At 50.9% G+C, this 24465-nt stretch overlaps 1 protein-coding gene across 1 annotated transcript in view; it reads left to right on the plus strand.

The window, feature by feature from the left end:
* RIN3 (Ras and Rab interactor 3) overlaps positions 1-24465 on the plus strand; it is a 103969-nt gene that overhangs the window by 54696 nt on the left and 24808 nt on the right. The window contains exons 4-5 of the mRNA XM_081152452.1: positions 12872-12944; positions 17374-17465. Of these exons, the coding sequence (XP_081008578.1) occupies positions 12872-12944; positions 17374-17465 (165 nt within the window). The remainder of the gene's footprint in view (positions 1-12871; positions 12945-17373; positions 17466-24465) is intronic.

A 24465-nucleotide genomic window follows, 5' to 3' on the forward strand; every position in this document is an offset into this window, starting at 1 on the left:
GTGCCTCCTAGTGGAAGCCTGAGAGGCCCCTTCTTACTGGCTTCAGGGTCCCGAGGACCAAAGCCCTGTCACTCACTGAGAGGGGCGGGGAAGCATTTTCCATAGTTGGCTTTGAGAGTTAACTCATTTAATCTGCACGTCAGCCCTAGAATATAAACACGAACATGTGGCAAATGAAAGATGGCTGTGCTTTAGCTCTAGCCGATTTTGCTCAGTGGTTAGAGTGTCGGCCTTTGGACTGAAGGGTCCCGGGTTCGATTCCCACCAAGGGCACGTACCTCGGTTGCAGGCTCAGTACCTGGGTCGCTGGCCCAGGTTGGTGCTCAAGTGGGAGGCAACCAATTGATGTGTCTCCCTCACGTCGGTATTTCTCTCTCTCTCTCTCTCTCCCCCTTCCACTTTCTGAGAAGCAATGGAAAAAATGGATTAATAATAATAATAATAATAAAGATGGCTGTACTTTCTTCGATACTCCTCCCATCAGGTGCTAAAGGCTGCGGCCCCTCCCCTTGAATCTGGGTGGCCTGGGACTGCTTTGGCTGAAAAAATAAGGAAAGATGATCCTACGTCAAGTCTGAGTGTATGTTTTAAGGGAACTGGAAGCTTCGCTTGGACTCTGGGGGGCCTGAGTGACATGTAAGAAGTCCGATGATGGAGGGACCACCTGGAGAGGCCCGGAAACTATATGGAGAGGGAGAGAGTCCCAAGAGGGCCCAGCTGAGTCTAGCCTTCCAACTGTTCCTGCCAAGGAACCGAGCATGGGTGAAGCCTTCTGGACCCTGTGGGTCAGAACAGTCCCCACCAGAATACCACTAGGTGACCTAGCCGGTGCCACAAGGAGCAGAAGCATCTCCCACCTGAGCCCTGCAGGGTTCTGAACCTCGGGACTCCTGACGTTGGGGCTGGGTCGTTCTTTGCTGTGGAGGCTGTCCTGTGCCCTGTAGAATATTTAACAGCATCCCTGGTTCTGCCCACCCCCCACCCACCTTCAAATGTGACAACCTAAAATATCTCCACACTGCCAGATATACCCTGGGGACAAATTTGCTCCTGGTTGAGAACACCTCTTAGGGCTCTGACATCCAATGCGGCAGCCACAAGCCACACGTGGCTGTTGAACACTTGAGATGTGGTGAGTCTGAATTGAGATATGCTATTAGTGTGAAATACATGAATGTAAAGTGTCTCATTAGTAATCTTTTATATTCATGATTTGTTGAAATGGTAACATTTTGTGTATATTGGGTTAAATAGAATATATTATGAAGATTAACTTCACCTATTTCTGTTTACTGTTTCTAATGTGACTATGAGAAAATTGAAAATTGCACGTGGAGCTCTCATATTTCCACCGGACAGCAGGGTCTGGAGAACCAGCAGCCTGTGTGCTGGGTGCCAGCGTAGCCTGCGGAGGCAGGCTCACTTAGGGTTCCATCCTGGCATCGTTCCTTTCCAGCTCTGTGACCTTTAGTAAGCCACCTAACCTCTCTGGGTCTCACAGCTCATAAGTGGCGGTCACTTTCTTCTATACCTCAGATAAAATTTCCCAAACTCAGATAAAAGTTCCCAAATGGTCAGCCAGAACAGTCCCAGGCCACCCAGATTGGGACAGACTTTGTAAGAACCTGACATTAAAGGTGGGTTGTTTTCTGGGTTATCTTGATGGTCCCCCCTGGGGCTCTTCTCACCATCAGGTGGTGCCCGGGGCTCCTCCCTTTCCTGTTTCTGCTCTTCAAGACAGCAGTGTTTTCTTTGTGACGGGTGCAAAGACACCTGCTCCCCCCTGCAGTGTGAGCGGAAGGGCAGTCAGTTGCTTTCCTAGATTAGCAGTTTGTCCCTTGTGGGTAAGTCAGTGCCCCCATGAGGAGGGGCCCCTGCTCAGCATCGCCCCCTCCCACCCTCCCCAGTGTCTTCTCCCCAACACCTTGCGTCTCCTTTCATTTTATTTAGTCTTTCCTGACACTTGGCAATTCACGTATCTGTCTAATGTCTCCCCTTCTGTTTTGGCATCTGCACCTATAAATAGTTCCCAGGCAAAGTCCCGTCTACATTGTGACAGTTCTGTCTTTCTCCCAGACTTCAACCCTCATCTACACATTGCTAAATATGGAAGCGCACCGTCCAAGAGAGAGGATCTTCTATTACAGCTTGGACAGTGTGGTGGCAGCTGCCGCAGATGTGGCTGCCAGCATGGGACTCGGACGCAGTGCTTGCAGCAGCGGCGAACTCATTGTGTGGCATGATCAGGGCAGGTCCTGGCACTGGGATGGTAGGAAGAAGGGAGACCTGGCCCCTGCTCCCTGGGGGCTTCATTCGGGGCCAGAGTCAGGCCTGTGGACACATCGGGGTGGGGCATAATCTCTAGTGGGGTGAGGCCAGTGCCAGGGCCAGAGAAGGGGCTGGGAGTTCTGCCCGGGAAGGTCCCCCGAGGGTAGCATGGGGCCTGCCCAGTGACCAGGAGATGCGTGGGGAAATAGGGAGGCGTATCTGCTAGCTGACAAGTGAAGCAGGGACACAATGAGAGCATCCCAGTGTGAGGCCCTGGGACTCCCTCCTCCATCCCACACCCCTTCTCCTGAACAAAAGGTGCTCCCAGGCCGTGACTGTGGGCCTAGGGCCAGTGACTGAACCTCTCTGAGCCTCCGTGTCCTTGCCTACAAATGAGGATAATGGGCTTCTTTTGATGATTCAAAATACAGAAGGTGGTACACGGTAGACACTTGATCAGTAATAATAGATGATATTATTATTATTATTAATATTGTCATTAAAGCCTTGAAAACAATAACCCACCACTAATCAAGAGGCTCAAAGCCCATGCTAGGAAGTTCAGAGAGGCAAGCAGAACAATAGCAACCAGAATCTAGATTCCAGAGAGCACCAGAGTCAAACTCTGGGAAGCACCCAGGCTAACCCTCTCTCACAGCACCATGATGTACCTTCTCTGGACCTCAGTTTTCTCATCTGTGCAGTGGGGGAGGCTGAACCAGAGCTGCCTCTAAGGGCCTTTTTGTTCTGGCTCTCAGTGGTTTCCTGTCCACTGGGAGGGACATCTGAGAGTGGTTGGGTCTCTAGTCTGAGCAAACTTGGGCTGTGGTATAGAACTCAGTAAAAAGGGGTTGCTGTGCCTTTTTCATCCTACAATTTTTAAGATATAATCAAGAGGTGATTGCACCTTATGCCAACCACAACCAGCAAAGATGGCCATGACTCATACCCAGGGCTGCTGTAGACACTGTGCAGCCCATGGACTGCCCAGAAGCGCCCGGTAGGTGAGTTGAGTGGGGATGAAAGCCAGCTGGTGCCCCACTTGTCAGGTTGTGCATTTTGGTGCAGGGCTGTAGCCTCCTAGATGCGGAGGCACTTCTCTGCTCCTTGGCTAAACCCTGCAGCAGGGCACTGGGAGCATTAGGAAGCCACCACCTTCTTGGACCCTGGACTGTGGCACCAGGTCCTCCCCTGTTCCTTTCCCATTGGCCTCCAGCCAGAGGTGTGTTGGGCAAAGGCTCGCTGTGCCCCTACTCTGCCAGGAGATCCTGCAGCTCGTCCCACCGCCAGGGCCCTTGGTTGGTGGAGGAGCCAGGAATTGGGGGGCGGGTGGCACTTCAGGACTGGAGGGGCCTTTACAGAAAGAGGCTCAGGCAGGCTGGTAAGCAGACAGCAAAGGGGCTCCGGGCCAGCAAGTGAACCAGAGGCCAAGGCGCCCACCGTGGACTGTCAGTAACATCTGGGGAGAGAGGAAGGGAACTGGTTCCAGCTCATGTTCCAATCTGGGTTCTCTCCCAGCTCGTGAAAACTAACTCGCACCCTGCCCTTTACTCCCCACCCCCACAGGCCTTCCAGACCTCTGTGTTATCTCTCCACTCAGAGCCTCTGTGCAAGGAGCCAGAGGGCCTGGGATGGCCTTCGTTGCTCTCACCCTCACCTGGCGAGTGCAGGAAGCAAGTGTCAGAAAGTCGAGGCCTTTGATCTCAGGACATATGGTGGGTGGAGCCAGCAGCCCGCTCCTGGTCGGTCCTGTCCAGGTTTGGGCTTTGCCCAGAGCAGAAACAAGAGCTTGCCCCGGTCCATGCTCCAGTCCTTGTGTGGTTGGGCAGCAAGTCTGCCCAGAGAACACAGGAGACCTGCTGCCCAGCCTGGAGTCAGTTGTATTTCTCGCTTCTGGCAGCATCTGCCATGGGCAGGAACCAGAGATGGCCAAAGCCAGAGTCTGGCAGCACCCTTCCTTTAGGCAGGGAGAGTGCATTCTCCCACCCAGAGGCGAGGGAGCTGCACTGCAGCCCCGTGGCCAAGCAGGTGGGAGCCAAATGTGGGCCTGGAACCATGGGGTCCTGGGCTCCGTAGAAATTGCTGCTCTCCTCACTTTTACTCCTGGGAACAGGGGAAGTAGTCTTCATAGAAAGTTGGGCCTTTTGATAGGCCTGGTGATAGTAGAAACAGTCCTTTTTCCATCTCAGCCACCAACTGTCCAGGTGGTGGTTCCCATGAAAACTGTGGTGCTGCTGGTCAGCAGTGGGTCCTACCAAGGAAAAGGCAACTGTGACCTTCCAAGTGGGGCAGGAGCTAGGGTGTGGGAGGGGCACGTGGAAAAGTGTCTGCAGGTGCCCCTCCCTCCCGCTCCCTAGCCTCTGGTCCTGCTGGCCTTTCGTCCTCAGGGTCTGCACTCCCAGCATCCCTGGCAGCGACCCAGCTTGGTCATCTAGCTTCCTTTTACGAAGGGGGATCAGAATCTATTAGGCTGGGTCTGCCACCCCTTCTGGGTGCTAGGCTTCAGGGAGGGTCGGCTCAGCAGAGTCACATCAGGCTTTGGCATAGGACCACTTCCAGTGCCCACCAAACTCCCACCTCCTCGCCCCCCAGCCCGCCAGCCGGGCGTGATGGCCTTTTCTCTCCCAAGGTGAGCCCTCTGAGAGGTGCGAGACTGCCTCTCCTGCCAGCGACCCTCTGGGGACGCTCCTCCTGGGGCAGTTCTCATCCATGCCTCTCCCCCCTCCGCCAAGCAGATTTTCAGCCATCAGAAGAGTGAGCAGGTTGTTTGAACCTCTAGCCCTCAAGGAGTTCCAGATAATCCTGTGACCAGACCGTTGGCAAGTTCCCTGTCACCCTTCACACTGCGGGGCTCCCTCTCAACTCCTATGCCCATTTCCCCTTTATTTCTACAGACCACGAAAACAATAAATATTTGTCAGTGAATGATTACGTAATGAAAATGTCCTAGCTAAAGAGTAACTCTGACCCAGCCCTTCAAAGGAGGGTCATAACTGGAAATTTATTAACAACTCCTGTTGTCAACCAAAATGCGTTTGAACAGCGATCTCTGGGGTCAACAGGGCCACCTGCTAACAGGAACAGTTGGGCTTGTGTTTCTCCTGTAAGTGTTCACTCTACAACCTTGGTACCCTTGGCAAGGTGTAGCCTCAGTCCACATTTTCGTGCACTGCCCTGTTCCTCACCGGAGCCGAGGGTCAGGCTCAGGTGAACAAATGTTTGTCCTTCATTTTAGCAAAGTCCGACCCTGGTGACAGCATGTGTCAATAGCCATTCTCTGCTCAGAGTCAACATGATGTAGAAAGGTTTTTATTTGTCACAGTCATTCACCTCAGTCACTGGGAATTTGTGGTAATTAAAACTGGGCATGCCTGAAGTTTACCTTTGCACCATCCATGAAAAAAAGTGTCTGTTCAGGGAATGAATAGTGTAAATAAGATTGCAGAGGGACTTGGGCCTAGCTGACAGTGCTAACTGGTTAAAGGCCCGTTAGGCATTAATTATAACCATAGATACTGCCAAATACAAGTAAGAGTCAACTGTTAATTATAACAGGTTAGAGATTATCCTCTTTTTTTTTTAATATATCTTTATTGATTTCAGAGAGAGGAAAGGAGGGGGAGAGAGAGAGGTAGAAACATCAATAATGAGAGAGTCATTGATCAGCTCCCTAGCCCGCAACCCGGGCATGTGCCCTGACCGGGAATCGAACCCCAATCTCCTGGATCCTAGATCGATGCTCAACTGCTGAGCCAATCTCCCGCCGGGCATAGATTATCCTATTGAATCATTTTTACCACAGCAGTTAAGTGCTTACTATTTTGCAAACAAACTTGGACAGCATTCATTTTTTTCATTCTTGTTGTTGTTGTTTTAATCCTTACCTGAGGATATGTTTTTATTGATTTGAGAGAGAGTGAGAGAGAAACATCAATGTGAGAAACATCCATCAGTTGCCTCCCATACACGCTCTGACCAGGATCAAACCAGCAACCTAGGTATGTGCCCTGACTGGGAATTCGAACCTGCGACTTTTTAGTGTACGGAGTGATGCTCCAACCAATCGAGCCACCTGGCCAGGGCCCTGTTTTTCATTCTTAAAACAAATGTTCGAAAGACCTTACAAAGAGAATGAAAAGACACATTACAGACTGGGAGAAAATATTTGCAAATCACACAACTGACAAAGGCCTTGTATCTAGGATAAGAACTCTCAAAACTCAATGTTAAACAAGTAACCCAGTTAAAAATGGGAAAGGAACTGAATAAACATCTTTCCAAAGAACATGCACAAATGGCCAGTTAGCACATGCAAAGACATTCAACATCACTTATAATTAGGTAAATGCAAATCGAAACCACAGTGAGATATCACCTCACACCCACCAGGACGGCTGTAATGAAAAAGACAAGTGTTGACAAGAATGTAGAGAAATGGGAACAACAATACATTGCTAGGGGGAACATAAAATGAAGTAGTAGTCACTTCAAAAAACAGTTTGGTAGTTTGGGGGTTGTTTTGTTTGCAATTTTAATCATTTTTTATTTTTAATTACAGTTGACATACATATTATATTAGTTTCAGGTGTACACCCAGTGACCAGACTTTACATAATATGTGATCACCCCAATAAATCCCACACCCATCCAGCACCACACCTAGTTATTAGAATATTACTGACTATATTCCCTACGTTGCACTTTACATTCCCATGACTATTCTGTAACAACCAATTTGTCCATCTTAATCCCTTCACCTTTTTTTGCCCATCCCCAACCCCACTCCCACCTGGCAACCAACGAAAAGTTCTCTATCTGTGAGTCTGTTTCTGTTCTGGTTGTTCATTTTGTTAGTGGATTCAATTTTTGATAGATATGTATTTATTGCCATTTATTGTTCATATATTTTTTCTTTTCTTCATATTCTTATTCTTCAAGAAGACCCTTTAACATTTCATGTAATACTGGTTTGGTGGTGATGAACTCCTTTAACTTCTTGTCTGGGAAGCTCTGCATGTCCATCTGTTCTAAACCATAGCTTTGCTGGGTAAAGTAATCTTGGCTGTAGGTTCTTGTCTTTCATCACTTTCAATATTTCTTGCCACTCCCTTCTGGCCTGCAAAGTTTCTTTAGAAAAATCAGCTGACAGTCTTATGGGAACTCCCTTGTAGGTAACTAACTGCTTTTCTCTTGATGCTTTTAAGATTCTCAGTTTGTCTTTAACTATTTGCATTTTAATTATGGTGTGTCTTGGTGTGGGCCTCTTTGGGTTCCTCTTGTTTAGGGCTCTGTGCTTTCTGGACTTGTATGTCTGTTTCCTTCACCAAGTTAGGGAGTTTTCTGTCATTATTTTTTCAAATAGGTTTTCAATTTCTTGCTCTCTCTTTTCTCCCTCTGGCATCCCTATGATATGAACGTTGGTACACTTGAAATTGCCCCAGAGGCTCTTTACACTATCCTCCTTTTTTTGGATTCATTTTGCTGTTCTGGTTGGGTGTTTTTTGCTTCCTTATATTCCAAATTGCTGATTTGATTCTCAGCTTCACCTACTCTATTGTTGATTCCCTATAAATTATTCTTTATTTCAGTTAGTGTAGCCTTCATTTCTGACTGGTTCTTTTTTATGCTGTTGAAGTCCCCCAGTTTGGTAGTTTCTTAAACACGTAGTTACCAGATGACCCAGCAATTCCACTTCTAGGCATATACCCAAAGGAAATGAAAATATATGTCCACACAAAAATGCGTATACAGATTTCATCAGCATTACTTGTAGTAGTCAAAAAGTGGATACGACCCAAAAGGACATGCTACAATATAGACATTGAAAATATTATGAGTGAAAGAAGCCAGACACAGAGAACCACATATTGTGATTCCATTTATGTGAAGTGTCCAGAATAGGCAAATACATAGGAACAGAAGGTAAATTAGTGGTTGACATAAGCTAGAAGGACGGAGGAATGGAAAGTGACTGCTAATGGGTCCAGGGTTTCTTCTGGGATGATAATTTTTTTTTAATATATCTTTATTGATTTCAGAGAAAGGAAGAGAGAGGGAGATAGCACTATCAGTGATGAGAGAGAATCATTGACCAGCTGCCTCCTTCACGCCCCCAAGTGGGGACCGAGCCCACAATGCAGGCATGTGCCCCGACTGGGAATCGAACCACGATCTCCCAGATCCTAAGTCGATGCTCAACCACTGAGCCACGCCTGGCCAGGCATGAAAATTTTTTAAATCAACTTTGGTGATGGTTGCACAACCCACCCTGTTAATATAGTAAGACCATTGGTTATGTACTTTAAATTGGATAGTTGTATGGTATGTGAATATCTTAATAAAGTGATTTTTTTTTTTAAAAACCCACATCTCAACATAAAAAAAATCCAATTAGAAAATTAGCGAAAGATATAAATAAACATTTCACCAAAGAGGATAGATTTACAGATAACAAATAACCACATGAAAAGATGTTCAACATCTTTCCAAAATCCAAATTAGAGAAATGCAAATGAAAACCTTAATGAGAGGTCACTCTACATCTGCTGGAATGACTACAATAAAAAACAGTGACATCAAATGGGCAAACATGGGGAGACTCTGGGCTTCCTTTGTAGCCACAAGCCATCCTTTCCCCCACCTACATTGCTGGTGGGACAGTAGAATGGTGTGGCCACTCTGGAAAGTAGTCTGGCAGTTCCTTTGATGGGCTTACCATATGACCCAGAAATAGCATTCTTGGACATAGGTCGCAGAGAAAGGAAAGCATATTTTCATGCAGAAACTTGTACGCAAATGTTTATGGTAGCTTTATGCATAATAACTCTAAGCTGGAAACTCCCCAGATGTCCTTCAGTGGGTGAATAGTCAGGCTAACTGTGCTACATCCAAACCATGGACTACTACTCGGCACTAAAAAGGGACAGGCGATCAGTTCAGTCAGCAACCTGGATGACCATTGAGGAAATTATGCTGAGTGAAAAAAGCCAGTCTCAGGGCTAGATGCTGTGTGATTCCATTTATCAGACATCTGTGAAATAACATAGTCATAGAGATGGAGAACAGATTAGTGGTTGCCAGGGCTTAGCGGTGAGGGGAAAGGATGGCTTGTGGCTACGAAGGAAGCTCAGAGAGCCCTGTGGTAATGGTACAGTGAGATATCTTGATTGTGGTGGTGATTATAGGCAACTACACATGGGATACAATTCTTAGTATGGTACAAACACACACATGCACATGAGCCCATGTAAAATTGTGTGAAGGGTGCCCAGGACCTCCCCGTACATCTCCCCAACTTCCTGTGAATCTATCAGTATTTTCAAATAAAACGTTTTGTAAACAAATAATTAAATAAACATTTGAGAGCCAGCAACACGCTAAGCACCATGCCTGGTGCTGGGTAACCATGAAGAACAAAAGATACACAGCCTCTGTCCTTGGCAGTTCATTTGGACTATTGAATGATAAAATGGAATTTCCTTTTTAAAATAATCTGCTAGCTTTCAGTTCTTTGCAGATATTGCATTTTGACATTGGGGTTGTAAATGCTAGAAACCATTCCGGCACCTGTGGACCTGGCATCTCTGCCCTGTCCCCACTCAGCCTTGAGGGTGAGTCACAGGTGAAAGGTTTCCTTTTCCCCAGGTGGAGGCAGAGTTCTGCTGTCACCTATTGTCATCTTGGGATGTGACACATGCTGCTGGCTGGTACCCGTTCTCTCTCCTCACCCTTTGAAAGAGAAATGGTTAGAGAGGGGCTGGTGTGTTCCCACCAAGGTTTCTGCTGAGGGACCCTGGAGACTACACAGTGGAAGGGTCACTGTTAGTGTTTGTCAAAGGTGACCCCCCAGCACTGGCATCTTTCTTGGGAGGAGCCAGCTGGCCAGGTCCCTGCCGAGAACTGCTGCCAAGGGCAGAGTGGGCACTGGACATTCCCAAGGCTCACTCTGAAGCTGGCTTGGAGGTGGGGAGTGTTAAGGGGCGACATGGGTGGGTGGCGTGGGGACTTGTCAGCTGTGCCCTGCAGGGCTGTGAGCTGAGAGGGCCCTGGAAACCAGTTTAGAGAAACGTTTACAGAGAACCTTAGAAAATTAGAGAAAAGTGTAGAGAATCTTTACAGTTTCTCTGCTTACAGAACTCACAGGTGCTTATTATAAAAATCCCAGGAAAACTTAATGCAGGCAGTGAAACTGTCCACTCTGCAGGCACTTTTTTAAATAATGGCTTTATTGAGACGTGTTCATATCATGCATCCTACATTATAAATTCATCCATTTAAAGTGTACGATGCAGTCAGTGGCTCTGCTGGCTGCTGAGGGAGACTCCCATTGGGGCCCAGCCCTGGCGCAGGAGCTCCCTGTGGCCTTGGCATGAAGGGAAGCGGTTCCCACCCCTGGCACGGGGCAGATGTGGGCAGCTGGCTGGGGCTGGGGCAGAAGAGGTCTAAAGAAAGAAACAGGAGCCTTCACCCTTGCTTGTGATTTTAAAATTCTACAGTTTTAACAGTAGAAAGGTGACTGGCCACTATGTCTAGAACAGGCTGCCTGTCCGCCCTCCTTTACAAAAATGAATGAGCCCTGTCCCTGCGCTCGAGGACCCGACCAGCACACAGACGTCCGGTAAACTAAGTCTGAAAGAAGTATGGGCTTTATCTAAAGTGCCGGAGGGCACAGGGGAGGGAGTGACTCACTTCATCTGAAAGGTCTGGTCTGTGTTGTGCAAGGGTCAGACCGCGTCTCGGTGGAAAGGAAGGCTGCCAGTTGTTGGTCGCGTCCTGTATAGGAGCTGACTTCCTGCGCGCGTCACCACTAACCCCCTGAGGGACTCCTGCGGGAGGGCTTCACGTTCCCAGGTTACAGGTGGAATCGTCTCTACCTCTTGCGACTGCAGGTCTTTTGGCACCAGGCTCCCTTGGCCAATGCTGAGGGGAGAGTCGGTGATGTGCCAAATGTCAGCACTAGGTGGCGCTCTGGGCCCCCCACCACTATTAATTCACGGCGGGTGCTGATTCCACGGGCTGTTTTCTGAGACTTCGGTTAGAGTGCCTCCCATACTATGATCGACGTAATATTTTTCTTTAAACTCCCTTTTACATTTTTTATATCTCTCCTAATGGGAAACCATGATCTCTTTGCCATAAATAGATGAATGTCAACTTTTTTAAAAAAATCATGTGAACTGTTTAGAACAGTGTCTAGTCTATGGAAGGTAGACGAATATTTTACAAAAGCTGTTAGACCAATGCCTGTTGATTCATGTGTCACCTACACCCGTCTCAGACCACCCATACAGTGGCATGCCCTCCTAGGCTTTGAAAACAGGCCGGCTGGCTGATGTCGCCTGGACGCACGAGAGTTCAGGGTTGGAAGGGCTCCTTCCCTTTGCTGGGAGGGTAAGGGATGTACCCAGAGTCACATCGTTGATCCCAGAGTGAGAACCAGCCCTGGGGCCGGGTCTTGGGGTGCTAGGAGACCCTCGGGAGATAGGAACTGAAGTGTGATGCCCACGTTTCTCAGCTCTTCTGATGCCTGAAAAAGTGCACTGTGGGGGGGGCGGTCCCAGTACAGGGAGCATCCCTGCTGGACAAATGAAATCCTGAGGTGAGAGTCAGAAGTCGGGGGGATGGATGGTGCTGAGACCACTGGTCAGCAACTCGCTCAGGTTCCCTGGGCCCCTTGCCCTGAGGGTGCAGCGCAGGGCATGGTATTGTGTCCTGGTCGCTGCACCCCCAGCTTCGGGCACTGATGCCACATCCTGGCACCCTGCCCCTCCAAAGAGCCATGCTCACCCGGGAAGGGATCTTGAGCAGATGCTTTACCCCTCTTCCTGTCAGAGCTGGAAAACACCAGGGTCAACCTCACCCTTGGGTTACCACACAGACAAATCAAGTGAGGTCCTAGTAGGCCCCCTTGGGTGGAAGGCCAGTGGCCCCGGTTCGGCACCCTGAGCTGATGAACCTCCCGGAGACCAAGACAGAACAGGGCAACTTCCTTCCTGCTGTCCCCTCGGTGTTCAGAATTGTCAAGTTGAGATGACCCTGGTCAATTAAATGTTTCATTCTGCTTTTACACTCCAGAGGATTCTGTGTTATTTTGCCCAGGGTGACGCATATTAGTTAAGATAACAGCAGCTGCTATAAATCACCACCCCAAATGTCAGTGGATTCACACCCTAGAACAGTGATTTTCAACCAGTGAGCTGCAAGAATCTTTAAAACATGCAATTACCTGACTGTTTAGTTGGGCACTGACCTCTTTTCCCCTAGATTGTCAGATAAAAACACAACAATAGCCATCCGGTGTGAATGAATCAATATTATACCTTTTATTTGTCAGATTGACAAAAAATAAACTTTTTTTTTTTTTTTGGTGTGCCACAGGATTTTCATAATTAGTTTGTGTGTGCCCTGAGATTAAAAAGATTGAAAATCTCTGCCATAGACGTTCACTTCTCACTTCCCTGTGGCCCAGTTGGCAGCTGATGTGTATGTGGCTGCAGCAGGCCAGACACTGTGGCAGTGAACTCAGCAGACACGGCCCCGCCCTTGGGGACCCTCCTTCCCTCTGACAGGGACACTCATCCAGGCCTTTGTCCTCTCTCCTCAGTATTGTACCTGGAAGGCTCGGTTCTTGTGTTTGAGGACATCTTCAGACTGATCGCATTCTACTGTGTCAGTAGGTGAGTAGACCTGGCCCCACGGGAGGGCGTCTGGTTGCAACAGATGTCCACACAACGTTGGTGGGGGTGGGGAGTCCCAGGGAAGCCCCCAGAGAGAAGGGTGCAGCCCACAGGATGCAGAGAGGGGACGGTCCCTGGCTTTGCCCTGGTAACCGGGGAGGTGGCGATGGTTCCGCTGCTTTCTTGGACCTGCCAGTAAGGACCCACCTCACCTGCCCATCACCTTCGCTTGCCGGGCCTGGCCTCCAGGCCAGCTTGGAGTCCTGTGGGGGCCTGGCGCACCCCGTTGGGGGTTATAGGAGGAACTTCCTGTCGGGGCAGCAGGAAGGGCTGGTGCCCTCCACGGGAGAGAGCCTTTGATTGCGGAGCAGCTGTTGGGTGGAGTGGGTGTCTGCTAACCACCCTCAGAGCTGCTCTATTTATTCAGAGCTGGTTGCAGGTCAACAGGAATTTAAAAATACATGTTGGTGTCAGAAGCTGATGGCTTAAGCTACAGTGTCCTGACAAAAACTGGCTAGAAGCTGGACAGGATGTCTCGGGGTCCTGGACTCCAGGCCCACTTCTCCCTCCTTCGAAGAGCTAGTCCTTCTAACCCTGCAGCTATCCTGCCAGGAGCTACGCTCATCTCAGAGCCACTTATGGGAGGGTGACCCCTCCCCCGGAGTGCGCAGCGTCGGACACAAGGACCCTTGTAAAGGGCCTAGGAGAGCCCCTGGCACGAAGCGAGTGCTGCAGACACAACCAGGTGCCTTCCTGGTGCTGCTGCGGATGAGAAAACTGAGGTGTGACCTGCCTCGGGCCACACGGCCCAAGGTGGAGCCCGATCTGAACTAGAGCCCGTCTACTCCTGAAGCCGCCGCTTCTGCCCAGCGCAGGCACAGGCCCGAGGCCAGAGAATGACGTGCGAGCTGCTCCCCTGAAGCTTGCCCTCCCAAATACGGGGGAGCCCAGACCCTCTTGGTGGGAGAGGTGACACTGGAGGTCAGGCAAAGGAGGACGGGAAGAGAATTCCAGGCAGCCGAAATGGCGTGGGCAGCGGCTGGCAGTGGGAGAGCTATGGGCAGCTCAGGGAGGGTTTCACGGGGAGAACCGGACACTTGGGTGGGAGATAAGATGCATGGAGGGCCTTGAACGCCCTGCGCAGAGCTATAGGCACTTCCTTCCGTGGGTGCCCTGAGCCACCTGCTGCTCACAGACGGCGGAGTGACAGGGCTGCGGGGGGTGGGGCTGAGGCAAGGGGAGGGTGGGGACCAGCCGTGTGGAGGAAGGCCTCTGCCCCAGGCAGAGAATAGGGAACCAGAGCGGTGGGGCAGGCACTGGAGGAGGGGGGGAAGCAGGAGCTGCCTGGGAGATGCTGGGGCTCCATCCTGGGCAACAGGAGGGTGAACACATGTGATCGTGTCTGGAGCACCTGCTACACTGCAGGTCTCTGCTGAGCCCCTTACAGGGTCCATGAGGTCTGGTCCTCAGCTCATGCTGGGGTCAGGAGTCGGTAGCCTCGTGAAGGGGGTGCAGTGAACCGAAATGAGGTAGGAAGGAAGGGGCCCCATGGGCCTGCCCTCTCTAGGAGGTGTCCAGGCACCAAGTGTTGTGACTAAGCTGCCACCTTCCTCCTGGCAGGAGGGGGTGGCGGGCTGGGCCTCTTTGCCTTGGAAGAAAGAGCTGTTATCACCGTCTGGAGCTGCCTCCCCTGCCACCTCAGCCAGGAACCTCCGTCTTGCCCTCCGATGGTCCTGGTGAGCAGGGCAGAGGGAAGGAGCCTCACCCACTGCTCAGAGGCCCTGAGAGGTACCCTTGGCACGCTGCCTCTAGGTACAGGTCGGTGCTGCGTGGTTCCTACACCCCAGCTCATTTACTTCCCAAAACAACCCATAAGAGGGCACTGTGTCCCCACTGTCCTGCCAGGACATGGACATGACACCATGCCAGGAATGCAGAGCTAGGGTTTTAGCTGGGTCTATGGATTCTGAAGTTCAAGACTGGTTTTTTCTGTCTTTCCCCCTCTTTCTCACTTAAAAAAAACAAAACACACAAAACAAACAAAAAAATTTATGCTCTTTCATCTACAGTGATTGACTTTCAAAACCACAAAAGTCACCAGGATCTGTGAGGAGATGGAGCCTAGGGTGCCATGCGCATTGAGGGGGTTCAGATATTGTTCTCCTGGACCCTGTCTCACATCTTAGAAGTGGTCCCCAAACCACCCCCAAATTTCCCAGAACCTAGGGAGGTGCCTAGCCCCTCAGTGAGAGGAGAAAGGTATCCCGTGCCAAAGACTTAATGAGGTAATATCCATGGTCTGTGGTGTTTTTCAGTCTACGGGTTACAACCCATTAGGAGTGTGGTATATAACAAAAATATGTGGTATTTGTCCGGGTTCCTGACACAGAGCCTCTAAAGCCTTGAGTAATGGGGTGTCTTTCATTATTCATGATGAGCCCCTTTCAATCACACCTGAGTTTATTCTAAGAGGTGACACAGGTGGGGCCCTAGATAACCTCAAGATGGCACTGATCACCAGGTGACTAGAGGGCTGGAACTTTCAGACCCGCCCACCAGCCTCCCAGATGAGCACCCACGTGCTGGGAGGGTGTCTCATCTACACAGGCATGGACGCTCCCTGCCCCTATCCCCATACCTTGCCTGTGCACCTCTTCCATTGGGCCTTTATAATAAACCAATAAATGTAAGTCAAGTGTTTCCCCAAGTTCTGAGAGCTGTTGTAGAAAATTGTCCAACCCGAGGACAGGGCCTATAGCCAGTCAGAAATACAGGTGGCCTGGGATTTGCAATGGGTACCCAAGGTGGGGGCAATGTGGTGGAACAGAGTCCTTAACCTGTGGGGTCTGTACTATCTCCAGGTGCAGGTAGTGAGTGACCTTGGGGAACACCCCGTTGGTTTCCAGTGGATTGGTTGGTGATGGCAGAAAACACTCAGAGGGGGTCATCAAATCAATTGTGTGGATCATGACTGGCTTTTTTAATGAAAAATTCAACTAGACTAGAAAATACCAGCATGTGTCTCATGTAGCTGGACTAAGATTCATGCTAAACTTGTTTTAGGGGTGTGTGTGTGTGTGTGTGTGTGTGTGCGCACTGCATCGTGATGCTAGATGTCTTTCTTACCAACAGTCATGGTCCAAAAAGTTTGAAAAGCACCACCTAGAACAAAGGCTTCCAGGGAGGGGTGTTTGTATCCTGGGAGGTGTGCAAGCTGACCCACCAGTGTGTGTGTGGGAATGTTAGAACACTCGTTCTAAAAATCTCATTTTGGAATTTTCTTTTTGTGAATGCTTTTTAATGGACTTAATACTTTATAAGGGAATATATGCATACATATATATCTGGACAGCTACTTAATTTTTATTTTTATTGATCGCCCTTGCTTTGGGGGCTGTGATTCCCACCCAAGGCTGTGTCCGTCAGGATCCCCTTGAGAGCTATTAAAAAATGTGGATTCCTGGCCCACCCCCAGACCTGACACTGGGCACCCCTGCACGTGGATCTGGAATGTGCATTTTTAGCAGCTCCCCTACGGGATTCTGATCCCAAATTAAGTAATTAATGCAAGGGTATTAATGCCTGCCCGTGGGGTTGGAATTGAGGTTTGGGGAGAAGACGGATAGAGCGGTGGATATGACTGGAAACAGGAAGTCAGGGTCAGACTGTGATGGGCCTCGAATGCTAGGACGAGGCATAGAATTGGGACTGTCCGTCTTCGGGCTCCTTCAGTGCCACTCTCCCCTTCCTGGCCCCTTGAAACAGCCCTGGGCTGGAAGTGAGGAGGCCTGGGACTCAGCACACTCTGCCATCAACCTGTCGTGTGGCCTGGACATATTCCTTTCCCTCTCTGGGCCTCAGTTTCCCTACCTGCACAATAAAGGGGAAGGGTATCTGAGTCCCTGCTGGGAGATCTCTGGAGAGATCCCTGAACACTTACTTCTCCGTTCAGACCAAAGGCAGCAGATTGAGCTGTCTGACTGTGCATTGTCAGGGATGTCTGACTGTGCGCTCATTGGGGACTCTGACTGCACTCACTGGGAAATGTCTGATTGTGTGCTTGCTGCACATCTCAGTGTGGAGCTGCCAGGGTCAGAGGGCAGGAAGGGGCGGGTCACGAGCTTTACCCGGAATGGGGCCTTTATTGGAAGCTTCCTGGGCTTCCAGGGGAGTGCTGTGGCCCCGCCCCACTCCCATGGAGGGTCTCCCACGTCTCTGGGCCATAGAGCTGGCCTGGGACCTGGATCTGACCGGTTGCTGCCTCAGCCTCGGGCTATGCCCCTCTACCCCAAGGCAGTCTCCAGTCTGCACCGAGACCTCAGCAGCCAGCAGGGTTGCAGCTATTCTTCCTTTATGGGCTGTGGGGGCTGGGAAATGGACACACAGATCCCTCCCCCGACATGACCTCCAACACCTCGTGTCTCCACAGAGATTTACTGCCCTTCACGCTGAGGCTGCCGCAGGCCATCCTCGAGGCCAGCAGCTTCACAGACCTCAAGACCATCTCCAACCTGGGCCTGGGTAAGTCCGCCCTGAGGGGCAGGGGCAGGGGAAGTGGTGGGGCTTGAGGAAACAGGGCCCTAGGACTGCCCCTGCTGACCACTGTGCAGAGGGGTGGCCCCTCAGGCTGAGACCAAGCTGGATCCTCAGTCCCAGCTCCCATGGGACCACCCACCCCCCTGCCCCAGGCTGCTATGCCCCTGTAGCAGGGAGGTTCTCCCAGCCTTCAAAATGGGGCCTTTTAACAGTCGCCCAGGAGCTCTGAGGGAGCTGGGGCTGGTCAGGGTCACCTGTTGTCAGGGCTTGGCTCTGAGAGAGGCTGAACCAACCTCCAAGGGCCTTCTCAATGGTGCACACCCTACTCTGCCCCTTACCCTTCTGATGAGGGAGAGGAAAAGAAAGGAGGAAAGACAAGAGCGTTCCTGATCTTAGCCCTTCCACATGGTAGTGAGATCGCACGTCTCCTGGGCCCTTTCCATGTGTCAGACTTTGCTGAGTGCTCTGACTAGCTAGCACCTCACCATGCTGGCCCTTGGGAAGCCAGGCCAGCCTGCTCTGCAGGCTCCATATGCTGGGCAGAGGCCTGGTCAAGTTTATGAACAAAGCAGTTACTCACTAGGTCTTTATCAAGACTAAACCACGCAGGGGACCCGGCACTGCACGCAGCTGAGCACAATGCCTGGAGCAGAGTAGCGCCCTGGTCACCAGTGCTGGTCCAATGGAGGCAGCAATGACCCAGAGGCCAAGGCCAGGTCATAGAAGAAGTTAGGGGTGCACCCGAGGTCAGAGAAGACGCTCGCTGTTTCCCAGGCCAGGTGCCGTCCACCACCCAGAGTGGCCTCTGGGCAGCAGTTCATGAGGTTCTCTGGGCAGCCACAAAGAAGTTCATGGTCAAAATGAGGAAGGAGGAGTCCTCTGGGCCCTGGGGTGTCAACATCTAGCGAGCACTGACTGGGTTTATAACCTCTTCACCTGCATCTACTCCTCGAATCTTCAAACAACCCTAGAAAGTAGGTTCTATTATTGTAGCCCCCCTTTATGGCAGAGGAAACTGAGGCACGGGAGCTTGAGTAGCCTGTCCAGCATCACACAGTCGGTGGCAGAGCTGAGACCTGAGCCAGGCAGTTTAGCTGCAGCACCCTCCCCTCCCCCATGCTGCCTCTTAACTCTTTACCCGGGCTCTCCTAGGTCTGACTTACCCACTTCATAAACTTTAGGACCAGTTTCCAGTTGACTTGGGGAATAAACACTGAATTTCACCCCCAGGTATTTTAGTTGTAAGGCTCTTACCCTCCTAGAAGTTTGAATGTGGAAGAGGTAACAATTTTGTAATTCACACAGTACAAATGATATCCCCCTCTGAGGTCTAAAGTGGCATGAATGACACTCCTTGCAACACACTTAGCACTGTCTTGTGTAATCCTGGTGTCCCCATTTTAAAGATAGAAAATCAAGTGTTAGCACAGCTCAGGAACGTGTCAGGGTGCCCGGGTAGGAAATGAGCAAATTGGGATGAGCGCCCAGGGCTTTCTGACTCCTGGCACAGCCTCTCCACTGCCCCTCGGCTGCCCCTGGTGACTTCTCGGTGACTTTGCAATGAGCTGTCAGTGTTCAGCTTGAGGCCAGGTTGGTAGGCAAGTGAGATGGATGGGCTTGGCCTGGGGAGGATGACCGTGGAGAGGAGGGTCAGTTTGGCCACACTATGGGGTTCAGGCAGGCACCCCGGGGACATTCCTTTCTGGAATAGACAAGCCCTTCTATGGCGGAGAGCTTGACCGCAGGTGCGACGAAATGGAAGAGGGAGGTTGCCATCTGGGAAGCTAGTGGCAGTTCAGACCCGGCTGTCAGCGCTTACTTCCTTGAGAAGGAGATTTACACGAACCCCTTAGGGACTCACAGCTTAGGAACCAGAGGGTTCTGATCAGACCTGGTGTCCCCAAGGGCTGAAGGATGCAAAGCAAGGCTCATCAGAATAGTTTTTCCCTGGTTCCATCCCTCCCCTGCATGGATGGAGACTGGAGCTGAGAGGGTGCATCCAGCTGAGGCCAGGCCTCGGCTCTGAGATGTTCAGGCCTGAGCCTCACACTCCTTCCCCTGTGATGATAAATATGCAAAGAGCAGCATTTGCCAAGAACTAGGATGCACAGGTACTGCGCCCAGTGTCAGGCGTTGTTCTAGGTAAGGCATCTTGGGGCGGAGAACTGAAACCCAGCCAAACTCGCATAGATACAAGAGGACTTAGTGAAAGGACTGGGGAACCTCCCAGCAACAGAGCAGAAGGTCAGTGGGCTTTGCGAGCACAGTTGCTCCCCACACACACACAGGCTGGCTGGGCAGCCGCACCCAGGGTTCCGTCCCTTCAACTCCCAGTTCCTGCTTCCCCTACCCCTCTACTGCGAGGCTCTGATCCAGCCCCGCCTCACTTGCAATTGGGATAAGTTGTTTTTATTATTTCAATTACAGTTTACATTCCATGTTATTTTGTATTAGTTTCAGATGTACAGAATCGTGATTGGACAATCATATACTTTACAACATGTTCCCCCCAATATTTCCAGTACCCCACGTGGCACCATACACAGTTATTATAATATTATTGACTATATTCCCTATGCTGTACTTTACATCCCTGTGACTATTTTGGGACTACCAATTTGTACTTTTTAATGCCTTCACCTTTTTCACCCAGTCCTCCAACCCCCTCCCCTCTGGCAAACCATCAGCCTGTTCTCGGTATCTGTGAGTCTATTTCTACTTTGTTTATTTGTTTGTTTTGCTCTTTAGATTCCACATATAAGTGAAATCATGTAATATTTGTCTTCCCATGACTGTCTTATTTCACTTAGCATAATACCCTCTAGGTTCACCCATGCTGTCACAAATGGTAAGATTTCATTCTTTTTTATGGCTGAGTAATATTCCATTGTACATATGTACCACAACTTTTTGATCCACTCATCTATTGATGGGCACTTGGATCGCTTCCAGATCTTGGCTATTGTAAATAGTGCAGCAGTGAACACGGGTGCAGATATTCTTCTGAATTAGTGTCTTGGGTTTCTCCGGATGTATTTTCACAAGTGGACCCTCTGGGTCATAAGGCAGTTACACTTTTAATTTTGTGAGGACCCTCCGTACTGTTTTCCACAGTGGCCACACCAATCTGCATGGAATAAGTTTCTGAGGCATGTGTGTTTCCTATCACTGGTGTTAGCAGTATTCTTTTCCTGGCCTTCTACTCGCTTTTTACCAAGTGAGCAGAATGTAATAAATGTCCAAACAGTTGCACAAGCTTGCTGTTCAGACAGGGATGCTGTTGCTGAAAGGGAGCTATTGATTTGCAGGCTCAGCACCATGTGACAGCCCAGAACACGCACTCGTGAGCTGACATGAGAAACTCTGAGTTTGGCCTTGGAAACAGCAACATTTGAAAGGGCGGGCTGTATAGGAGTAATCTTGGGGCTACAAAAGTAACGTAGGGAGCAATTCAGCACTAAACTATATGCAGTTGATCCTAAACGCAAAGGAATCTAGAGAAAGCAGAGGTAACTACGGGTTAGGTTTGCCGACGCTCTCTGACTTGTCTGCAGTATGTTTAACAGGTTTAAAATATGTTTAGAAAAGGCATATGTTCTCTAGCTCTTCCAAGTTAGCATATAATTTGCTTTTTCTTTTATGTTATATAGTGAGAATTTTCGTAGTTATTAAAGATTCATTGAAAACTCAAGTTTTCAATGGGCTGTCCAACAGCCCATCTTTGGGATGCCACAAAAATATTTATTCGCTGAACTCATTGAACTTATGAGCTATTTCATGGTATCTGGAATACGCGTCGTTGCATTTACTCATACCCTTTCTGTCCTGCCTCTAGCCCAGGTTCCCCCAGAGTGAAACCTTTGTCACCTTTGCCCCCGGGGCCTACAGCCCAGCACCTGGCCTGGCCCCAGCCCCCTGCGGATTGTAGGAGTGGGCACCTGGCAAGAGGTATCTCCATATAAGGCACGGGAGGCCAAGGGCCAGCAAAATGTCCCTCAGTCCGAGGGCCGCGCAGGGGCCCTGAGAGGAGCACTGGCAGCTGAGCCAAGGCCTGGCGTGGTGCCGTTAAACACAGATGCCCACAGATTTACCAACCACTAGGGTTGCAAGACAGTGTTCCGCTTTTCCTCTGGCCTTGATGTTCTGCAGGCTGCAGAGAAGGTGACCTACTTCCTTTTTTTTTTTTTTTTTAGCATAAAACCCTGCACTGCCACTGTGATTCCCTAACAGTCCCCCAGATCCTAAAGTGTAGCCCCTCAGGTCTCAGCTTCCCCCAGAGTGGCATTGGTTTGAGGCCTCTGCCCTGCCAGGGTACAGCCACCAGGCCTGTCTTAGGGACAGGGAGCATTTCCTTGTCAGCCAGGCCCATTTCCCTGAACCCCAGCGTCTTTTCACTCCTGCCAGAACCCAAACCTGAGCTGTAGGAAATGTGTGTTGTTTTGTTTTTTAATCTGTGCATGATGAACCCACCTGGCTATCCTGAGATAGGCTGTCTGGCTGGGGGTCTGCCCACTTAGGGAGCTCCTTGGCCCTCCTTTGTGCCTCCCTCCTCTCATTTGCTCATCTCATTCTCTCACCTGAGACATCCTTCCATGGTTCAGGTCATCCCCACCTCGCCATCAAAACTAGCTGTGCCTGTGTCCCATCCTCAGAACCCCGCCTCTCCCCTCTGGCTAAGCTAATCTGCTGTGCAAGGTAAAGGGCTGAGCCCCTGCTCTGTGCCAAGCACTTTCTTCGGTGCTGGAAATGCTAGGGCAAAGCCTAGCGTCTGCCTTCTGGAAGCTCAGAGCCTGGGAGGGGAAGGCGGGAGTCAGACAAAACCAGAGAATTCCAGTCCGTGACGGCCACTTCCGCGAGAGGGTGTGCCAGAGCCCGGAGCACAGGGACCGCAGGGGAGGCCTGGGTGTGTCAGGAAGCTTCCACCAAACGGGGAGTTTGACCGGCATCTTGAAGGATTTGTAAGAGCTCGCGGTGGAGAGCATGGGAAAAGCTTTCCCAGCCGAGTGAACCCATCAGCCAAGACAAGGTGGGGCAGCCCAGGCTGTGGCCAGGAAGGAGTGAGCAGAGAATGAAGACTCAGCAGGTGACGCTAGAAAAGGTACAGATTCAGATCCCACGGGCCTTGAGTGCCGGGCGAGGGGGCTGGCAGTGATTCTGAACAAACAGCAACCAAGGGCCTACCGTATGCCTGACATGGTGCCACAAGGAGGGGAATTGATGGGGGGGCAAGACAGGCTATGCCATGATCTAGGTGAGCAATAATGGGGGTGCCCAGGCATGGGCAGGCAGCTCTGTTTATCATCTACCCCATGATGTCCACCTTTACCCAAAGGAATGGCTTATGGGAACTCGGAGCATCGGGGCCTCCGTTCACCTGTGGGGCTGTGTAGGCAGGACTTCCATTGCTCACTCCCTGAGGCCAGAAGAGCTGTGTGCTCGGTTCAAAGCACCCAGGAGAGAGGGCAAGTCATGGAGGGGTTAGTAGCTGCCCACGAAAGTTGAGTGCAAGGCCCAGGCAGCCTGGGTCGTGGGAAAGCCCAGAGACTCCCCCTCCCTCCCGGCACTCTGTCCTCAGATAGTGGCTCCGATGTGCACAGAGCTTTGCAAATCTCACAGTCATGTGAAAGTTTATCACCCTTGTTGCTGTGGAGACAGCTGGCCGCACACTTGGGCTGCCAGACACAGAGGCTCTGCCAGGACAGAGCTGAACCATGAGCCCCGTGGTCCCCCCATAACTGCCACGCCTCAGAGATGTGCAGGCTCACATGTCAGGTTCTCAGCAGCCTCTTGTCCTGGGATTGCACCTGCTCACCTTGATTGGGTTTGCAGTGCCCTGGCGAGCAAGGGGGCAAACGCCGGCACCCCTGAGAGTGCCCATCTCCTAGGCAGGCACACTCACACTGCCCTCAACCATCTCATGATGTCCGCTTTCAGTGCCAAGAGCCTGTTGTGCTCTTACCACACCCCCAGTTCTGGGGCGCACGCCACCCCTCACTCTCTCACGCTGGCCAAACAAGTGAGATGGGAAGTGTCGCAAGTTCCCTTGAAGGAAGGCGGGTACCGCAGTGACTGAGGTCTAGACCTTAGAACTAGTCTGACCTGCACATCCCACCTCCTTTGCTCACCAGCCCGGTAACCTGTGACCGTGGGCCAGTTCTTTACATTCCCTGGGTCTCCTCTCCATGTGTAATATGAGCTGATATCAGGCCTTACACCGAAGACCTGGGGTCAGGGGTCAGCGAGATGGTCCAGGTAAAGCCAGTGGCCCGCATGACCAGAACTTGGTGCAGGTTTGCTCCTGTTACTGTCCTGGACCTTATTTTTTGTAGTTTTCTTCCTGATGAATCACTCCCAGAAGTAAAGGGCTCCTGGTGAGAGTCTAGAGGCCTGGCCCCATCACTAACAAGGGTGTCTGCACTGTGAATCTCTCAAATTAACACAATGGGCAAGACCTGGGTCCCCTGTTCCTGGAGGAGCTGCCTGCGTGAGCTCAGAGTAGCTGTAGGCCAACTGAAATTGTCCTCAAACATTGTGCCCTGTGCCCTTTTTGGAGGGTCCTGAGCTTCCGTCAGATTCCCCATAGGGCTTCGTACCCAGAAGTCAAGAACTCCTGAGCTAGTTGACCCCAATGCCCTTGTGGCTTGGGCGTTCCATGGCCCTCCCTCAGGACACACCTGGCACTAACCAGATAGGGACAGATGTGGTTTGGTGGCCGTAGCCACGGGCTGAGCCTGAGGGCTAGATCAGGAGAAAGGCACGTGCTGGAACTGGCTCAGCAGTGCAGGAGCCACGGCGGGCAGCGGGCAGCTTCCTCCATTAACATTAAGATTGACCAGAGCCTGTCGTTCCGCAGTGGCCAGTGTTCCCCACTTAAACGGTCAGGTCCAAGCTCACTGGCTACAATCCATAGGTGTGTTCTTCCTACATAGAACGACTGTGGTGGCCAAAGCATCTTCCCTGCTGCGACCCCCATTCTAGAGACGAC

Source organism: Miniopterus schreibersii, assembly GCF_964146895.1.
Source record: "Miniopterus schreibersii genome assembly, chromosome: 1".
In the NCBI taxonomy this organism is placed as follows: domain Eukaryota; kingdom Metazoa; phylum Chordata; class Mammalia; order Chiroptera; family Miniopteridae; genus Miniopterus; species Miniopterus schreibersii.